General features: G+C 40.0%; 1 protein-coding gene across 1 annotated transcript in view; it reads right to left on the bottom strand.

Moving 5' to 3' along the window:
• The window catches only part of LOC142750410 (pendrin-like), a 110,165-nt gene extending 101,910 nt beyond the window's left edge, over positions 1-8,255 (bottom strand). The window contains exons 1-2 of the mRNA XM_075859412.1: positions 8,110-8,255; positions 7,575-7,714 (exon numbers count right to left, since the gene is read on the bottom strand). Coding sequence (XP_075715527.1) covers positions 7,575-7,714; positions 8,110-8,255 — 286 coding nt within the window. The remainder of the gene's footprint in view (positions 1-7,574; positions 7,715-8,109) is intronic.
• Positions 8,256-8,610: the final 355 nt, after the last annotated feature.

An 8,610-nucleotide genomic window follows, 5' to 3' on the forward strand; every position in this document is an offset into this window, starting at 1 on the left:
TATAGCCCAGGAATGGAAGTTCTGATTATTAAAACAAAAAGAATTCTATCAGAGGCGAAGCAGTACAAAACAGACATAAGAACGATGAGTTTTCAGATCTTAGTAGTAGATTAAAATATTGTCTAGGTAGACGAAGGTCTATCGCTTGACAAAATCCCTAAAGGTGTAATTCACGAACTGTTGGAAAACAGCAGGTGAAAAGACTGAATAGCAGCACCAGGTATTTATAGTGTCCATCCCGTCATCGAAAGCGGTTTTCCACTTGTCTCCCTCATTGAGCTGAATCAAATTATAGGCGCAACACAGATCCAACTTACTAAAACAACGAGATCCCTTGATCTGTTTTTCACAGATCAAGTTTCCGTTCTTTTTCTTAATGAACCAGAAACCTATTCCGTCCTAGGGGGGGAAGATTCATGAATTAACTCTCTCCAAATTGTCTTTTAAATAGGCTGACATCGCCTCAGTCTCTAGTAGGGATAGCGGGTATACTCTACCCTGGAAAAAGTGTGGCCAGGAAAAAGAGGACTATCACAGTCGTAGTGTAAAGTGACTAATCTGTGGCACCACAATACAGGTAAGGGTATGTTCACACGGCCTATTTACGGACGTAATTCGGGCGTTTTTGCCCCGAATTACGTCTGAAAATAGCGCCTCAATAGCGCTGACAAACATCTGCCCATTGAAAGCAATGGGCAGACGTTTGTCTGTTCACACGAGGCGTATATTTACGCGCCGCTGTCAAATGACGGCGCGTAAATAGACGCCCGCGTAGAAGAAGTGACCTGTCACTTCTTTGGCCGTAATTGGAGCCGCTATTCATTGACTCCAATGAATAGCAGCGCTAATTACGGCCGTAATTGACGCGGCGTTCAAGCGCCTGCACATGCCGGTACGGCTGAAATTACGGGGATGTTTTCAGGCTGAAACATCCCCGTAATTTCAGCCGTAACGGACGCCCTCGTGTGAACATACCCTAACTGTACAATACTAACTGCACAATGTAGATCATTTATAGTCTTGTTACTATGTTTTTTGATTAATTACAAAGAAAAACAATTATTCTACCTTTTAACCCTTCCCGCCGCAGCCTTTTTTCGGATTTTCACCTTCGTTTTTTTCTCCCCACCTTCCAAAAGCCATAACTTTTTTATTTTTCCATCAATATTGCTGTATGGGGGCTTGTTTTTTTGCGGGACAAGTTGTAGATTTTCACGGCACCATTTATTGTACAATATAATGCAGTGAAAAACTGGAAAAAAAATATTTGTGGGGTGGAATAGGAAAAACACAGAGATTCCTCAATCTTTTGGGGGGTTTTGTTATTACGGCTTTCACCGTGCGGTAAAAACAGCATGTTAACTTTATTCTGCGGGTCAATACGATTACGTTTTGCTACTTTTACAAGGAAAAAACTGATTGTTAAAAATAAAACTTTAGTTTTGCCGCCATATTCTGAGAGCCATAACTTTATTTTAACCGTCGTTTATGTGGTATTTTGGCGTATATGACACTTTTTAATCACTTTTTATTCTATTTTTTTGTGTGTGGTGAAGTGACCAAAAAAAATGTGATTCTGGCAGTTTACATTTTTTACGGTGTTCACAGTGAGGAGTAAATAGTGATATATTGTAATAGGTAAGACTTTCAAGGATGAGTTGATACCAGTTATGTTAATTCATTTTTTTTTTACATTGTGCTTGATGGAAAATGGGAAAAGTTTTTTTTTTTTAACTTTTAAATTTTTTCTTATTTATTAAAAAAAACTTTATTTTACAGTTTTTTAACTTGTCCCCCTAGTGGACTTCAACCAGCAATTGTTGGATTGCTTGCATGATATACTGCAATACTAATGTATTGCAATATATCGTGATACTAACACTCTCCTATAAAGCCCTGCCAGGGGACATCTCACCTATCTTGTGGATAGGCAGGCAATGCATGTTCTTTAGGTTTTCAAAAGCAATATAAATTTTTTTTATATAACATACTGGGAAATTAAAGAAAAAATGATTCTTTGTGGGGTGGAATGGGAAAAAATAATGTGATTCCTCTATTGCTTTTTGGGATTCGTTCACCGTGTTCTAAAAATCGGCATCTTAACGTTATTCTGTGGATCAATACAATTATGTTAGTAACAATTTGTTTTGTGTCGCCATATTATGAGAGCCATCATTTTTTTTTTCCATTGAGTGGTTTGATGGCTTGTTTTTTGTGTTGCATTTTTTTTTGTACCATTTTTGGGGGCTAAAGTGACCAAAAAAAAAGCAATTCTGGCTTTCTCTTTTTATTACGGCGTTAGCCGTGTGGGTCAAATAACTCTATATGATAAAAGTACAAGCTTTTACGGACGTGATGTTATGTTGATATTTCAGTTTCTTTACATTTATTTAGGGGAGAAAGTGGGAAATTTTTTTTTTACTAAAAACCACAGGGTACATGAACAAGAGATCACTGGTACCATACACCGCAATACTTACTGGAAATACTTACTGGAAATTACTGGATTTTTATTTCCCGCACAACTGCATGTCTGTGCAAGATGGCGCCGAAGACGGCTCCCATGCAGGATCTCTGGCATCCGATCTGGGCTCCCCATCCGGTCTTCGTACTGCTCCTCCCTGTAGAAACAGCACTGTACCAGCGCTAGCCCCATTGGCGGTAACAGATTCTCTGGAATCACCCCCGGGACGACAGTTACCCCCGATCCTCTCGCCGCCAGACCTCCGTGGCCGCCATCTTGGGGAATACACATGTGACTTACCACCCTCTTCTCCTCCATCTCCTGACTCCAGGAGCCCAGCCAAACAAAAACAACGCCTGCAGCCTTCACATCAACCGCTGGAAAAGGTAGCAGAAACCTGCAATACTGGAAGTGCTCCAGCTACACAGATAGGCGTCTTTGAGTCCATTCCTTCATCTTCTAATCTTGTGACAGAACTGTCTCTCAAAACCATGTTGCAGGCTTTGCAACAATCTCTGCAGGCTGGTTTTGCCCAATTGTTTAATCCTGTATCTGATGCTATTCACGAGGTAGAGGATAGAGTACTACATGTGGAATCTAAATTGAGTGACTTTGCCTCACCTCAGAATGAGCTTATTGATGCCCATTACGACCTTGAATCTGACGTATCTCAACTGAAAGCAAAGATTTCTGATATGGAAGATAGATCCTGCCGCAATAACGTCAAATTTCGGGGCATACCTGAAGATGTAGCTGCTAAAGATCTGACTCATTACATCCAAGGATTTATTAAAGCACTATACCCCAAATGCACTCCCAGGGATCTAATAATTGACAGGGCTCATAGAGTCCCGAAACCTAAACATCTCTCGGAGGAGGTACCTAGATATGTCTTGGCCCGGCTCCACTTCTTCCACATCAAAGACCTCTTCATGTCGGCGTCTAGACAATCAGACGCATATTCTGCTCAATTCAAGATGGTCTCCGTTTATGCTGACCTCTCAGCAGCTACTCTTCAACTTCGGAGACAACTTTCCCCATCACTACAGCGCTCAGTGATAACAAGATCCTTTATAGATGGGGTTTTCTAGTCCGTTTGCTGATTAACAGGAACAATTCTTTGCATATAGTCAAGTCCGCAGAAGATGGTCTTTCTCTCTCTACTGCAACAGTGGAACATCCCGGTCAACTCTTCTTCTTCTTCAGCACTTCAACAAAAAGTTCCTCCTCAACCCATCAAAGACGAATAGCAAATGGACAAACTTCGCAACCGTTCACGACGCTGAGGTACAATGTATTGATAGCTGTCATATTGCATTTTCTGCCTGACATTTAGTCTACAAACTGACTATCTCCCCTCACTTACCTGAACACATTCTTTGTTCAGACAACCTTCTTTTACAGAATTGGACAGTTATATTTTGTTACTATGAGTTTCATACATGTTTTGTGTGGATCTGCTTTTGTGTCGTATTCTTACTCCGTAGTGTCAATATTTCAAAGTATTCCGATATAATTTTGTTTGATGTCATGATAGTGATTTTTACACATACAATTCCACTGTATACTGGGACCTGCAGGCATCAGCATTTCCTCCCTTTCCATGGCTCTTAAAATTGCTTCCATGAATGTGAATAGCCAACATAAACGTGCATTTATGTGGAAAGAAGCTCAACAACTAGCTTGCGACATTTTCTGTGCGCAAGAAACACACTTATTGCAAAAAGATGCATTTCATATCAAACATTCCCTATTTCCCCATATCAAACATTCCCATCATTCTACCAAAGCCAGAGGAGTACTGATGGCTGTAAAAAACACGGTCGTTTTTTAATTGCTTGTTTCAATAGCTGACTCCAATGGTAGATATGTTTTGCTTATTTGCAAATTCAGTCAATATCGTCACATACACTATACTAACATTATATGCTCCTAACAAACACCAGGTACAGTTTATACATAAAATCCTCTGCATCACTAGTTCTAGTGATGCTATCTACAGTGGGGGGGAGGGGTTGCTATCTGCAGGGGGTGGCCCTATCTGCAGTGGGGATGGAAAGACGGTGGGGGCTCCCTCTAGGAGGGGAATCCTCGGCAAGAGCGCTGGCCAGGGATTCCGATGCTGGAGGAAGCTTAGGTAGTGGAATCTACAGAGGGTTTTGCGCTGCCTGCAGGGGGTTGTGGGTGGTACTATCTACAATGGGGGGGTGTATTCCGTGGCTCTCAAAGACCCGGAAGACATGAGAGTGCTGTGCTGCTCACACTGAAGCAGCACTGCATTTTTTAAACCCGTTCCAGGCTTTCTACGTCTATATACTTCTATATACGTGCTAACTGCATGGGGCATCAGCAGTTAGAATGTATATAGTCGTATGGCAGTTGTGAAGGGATTAAAAGCTGTCAGGCTTCAGGCAACAGAAGTAGAATTCTAAATTTATTACACCACATTGACTCCAATAAAACCCCAGCAGTAATGCTGGCCTTAGCCCCAGAAAAGGCATTTGACCTCATCAACTGGTTGTATGTCATCTCGGCCTTGAAAGAAATGAGTTTTGATGGAAACATTCTTGGTGCTGTGAAGGCCTTATACTTGGCACCCTCAGCGAGGATCTATACTAACGATATTCTTTCTGGGGAATTTCATATTTCTAATGGCACACGTCAAGGGTGTCCACTGTCCCCAATAATATTTATTCTCCCAATGGATCCACTAGCCCAACATATTAGAAATTACAATGAGATACGGGGCATACCCATCGACAGCAGATTACACACTATCTCCTTATATGCGGACGATGTCATCCTTTCTTTATCAGACCGAGAGCCTTCACTCGCCTCTGCCATTGACACTATAAATGCCTTCGGTAAAAACTCCTATTATAAGCTTAAAGCACAAAAATCTCAGATACTGAGGCTTTTTATAGACCCTTCCACGCTACAGTTCCTAAAAAGAAAATATCCTTTCGATTGGCAACTGAAGGGCATCCAATATTTGGGTATCACCTTTACTCCTTCCTTTAATGACCTATACAAAACTAACTATGAATCTCTTCTGCAGTCCATCCAATCTGAATCGGATAGGCTTCTTAAATATGAGGTCTCTTGGTTGGGCAGAATAGCTGCTTACAAAATGCTATTATTGCCAAGATTATTATATCTTTTTAGAACACTTCCAGTTAACCTCCCGAAGAGATTTTTTCGCTTGGCTCAAACATTTCTCTCCCAGTTTATATGGACTGGCTACAAACCCAGAATTGCATTACGACTTCTTGACACGGAATAAACAAATGGGTGGGTTGGGAGTCCACCATATCCATAGTTATTATATGGCCACACAAGTGGCTCAAATTAGTAGCTGGTGGCATAATGAAATAGAAAAACCATGGTTACAATTAGAAGCTTCATACTTGTGTCTCCTATAAATCTGAAAACCACTCTATTTATGACATTTTGAAACTTTTCAACTGCCCGTGAGTTGTCCCCGTTAACCAAAACTTCACTGGATTGCTGGGCTCATATTCAACAAAATGCACAAAATCAGGTTCCCCTGCTTAAACAATACATCCCATTAGAATTTTTCACGCTTGCAATTCCCAACGTTTATCTTCCAACTTGGGTAGCAAAAGGTATAACTGACGCATCCCAATTATTCGTGAATAATCAGTTTGTCAGTTTTGACTATCTGACTTCCAAATATTCCCTACCGCATTCAAAATTCTATATGTATTTACAAATTAGACACTGCATCACAAAAAATAATAATCTAGATGCCTTATGTAACTTTACCTTATTCTGAATTTTTTTCAAACGCATTAAGGGTTTGAAAGCCATATATAATATGTTAAACTCTCACTTTTGTTTCTCTAAATCCCGTCCTCTCCTAACATGAGAAACAGAGTTGGGTTGTTCATTTAATGATAAAGTGTGGTTGGCCTCTTTTAGACTTGTTCATATGGCCCTCCTATGCACCCAGCATCTAGAAGCAGCTGTTACGACATCCTTGAGATGGTATTAAACTCCTGACCGATTACATAAGATGTTTCCCAGCTCTTCCCCCATGTGCTGGAGGGGATGTGGCAATATTGGTTCCCTTTACCATGTTTTACGGCAATGCCCCAAATTATCTGCGTATTGGTCTCAAGTATTCCACCTACTGTCATCCGTCATTCAGTGCCAGGTTCCCCAAACTCCCCAAGTAGTGTTACTTTTCTTTGACTTGGAATCACTTCCTGTTAAAGTACAATGTATGTCCTGCAAAATCCATGTACTAGCCTAGTTAGTCATTACTCGTCATTGCAAAGACGTCATCTCTCCTCCAATGGAAGAATTGTTATCTTTGATCAACATGAGATATATTTATGAAAAAAACATAGCCTTGGGTAACTCCTCGTTCCATAAATTCAACTCCACTTGAGGCCTTTAGACTCTGAGTGTTCATTGAAGATCATAGCTGACCTCCTATTGGCAATATTTCACATGACAACACTACACCTATGACACCTTGAGTTGTCTCAACTACATTTATACTGACTGCAATTTCTGCACTTTTATTGTTTTTCTTGTTACTTACTGTTCCTTCATCACACTACACCCAAATGTGATTGTGCTTTCCTTGATATTAGAAGTAATGTGTTTCCTCTTTGAAATTGCATTGAATGTACAACACATTTTATGTACCTTGTATCCTATGTACATTGTGATTTCCTGTTCTACTAGCCACAAAATCCTTAATAAAAATCATTGAAACAAAAAGTATAGTCTACAACTGTACCCTGACATATACTGGCCAAAGGTAGGCCAAAAGAACACTTTACGGGCACGTTAAATGCATATGTCAGATTTTCCCATATACATTAGATATGCACCACAGATGGCCTTTGAACATTGCCTAAGACCTTTAAATCCAGTAATCTATTCCATGATCAAAATCTGTGGCAATATGTATTACAATTAAGGGGGCTAAATAGTATGAACACTTCTAGTACTGAAGTCTGAGTTGATGTTTTCGGTTAGACGACAGCTGTGATTTAGCTAAATAAATGCGTGATATGACTGTACTACATGATTGATGGCAGTGGTGAAGAAACTTGCATGTAGAAAAAAAACTTACCCTGTAATGTGCCAACAAGCCCTGTACATAGTCCTGAGATAATATCATGCATAAGCCACTCTTTCCATCTGTACTTTGGCAACCAGTTAAGGACTGGGAAAAATTGCTTGAGAGTTAGACGAGCTGTTGCTGGAGTACAGCTGCCGAACAGAACATAAAAAAAAGTATCACTCATTATTAGCAGAGAAGTAGTCATGCATTGAAATCAGCATCAGTTATACAATGCTATGAGTGGGAACACTGACTGGCTTGTCACATTAACAAGTTACTGTGGACAAAGCTATTTGATGTCTTTTTGCAATTAAAAATTGTGGTGTTACCCATATTGAGCGGATAGCGTTAGCATCAGATTTCTAAGACTGCAATCTGAATGGTTACTATAAGCATCTCCTTCATGATATCCTTATTAAAGCAACGTAGAATTTAGAGCTCATTCAGTCAAAGTATTACAGTTACATTCTTTATATGCAGATTCAATCATCTCACATAAAAACTGAAAAAGAGATATAGAAAATAATTTTATTACAGTAACAACCTGCAGTTATTTTTCACTCTTTGTAGAATACTTTTCTGTACAGGTTCTGTCTTCTCGTTTTCCTGCTGAAAAGTTGGTTCAGAGTAAATTGTTCGAGATATAAGATACTCATTACTCACAGGCACGTCCATCCTTTCATTTATCATCTGTGGATGACATATAAAAAAATTAAATGCACTTCAAGCAAGACTAAGTACATTTCTTGTTAAAGTGTAGCTTGTGTTTTTGACATGTATTATGCATCATTTTTTCTAGTCTCCACATTACGTGGTGTAAACATAGGCTTACTTTCTCCTACAGACCTGCTAATTAACACTTGGATACCTAATACAAGTATTAACAGTTCATATGTTAATCAAAGTCAAATTGTAGGGCTCTGTGCCCATGGCATTATTACAGCTCCATGTGTAACACCCATGGCCACGGACCGTCAGGATTACTCACCTCCTGACGGCCGCAGCCATGGATCACTTCTGCTTCACTCTGCTGTGTCCCATAGGG

The sequence above is a fragment of the Rhinoderma darwinii genome, chromosome 3 (assembly GCF_050947455.1).
Source record: "Rhinoderma darwinii isolate aRhiDar2 chromosome 3, aRhiDar2.hap1, whole genome shotgun sequence".
Lineage (NCBI taxonomy): Eukaryota > Metazoa > Chordata > Amphibia > Anura > Rhinodermatidae > Rhinoderma > Rhinoderma darwinii.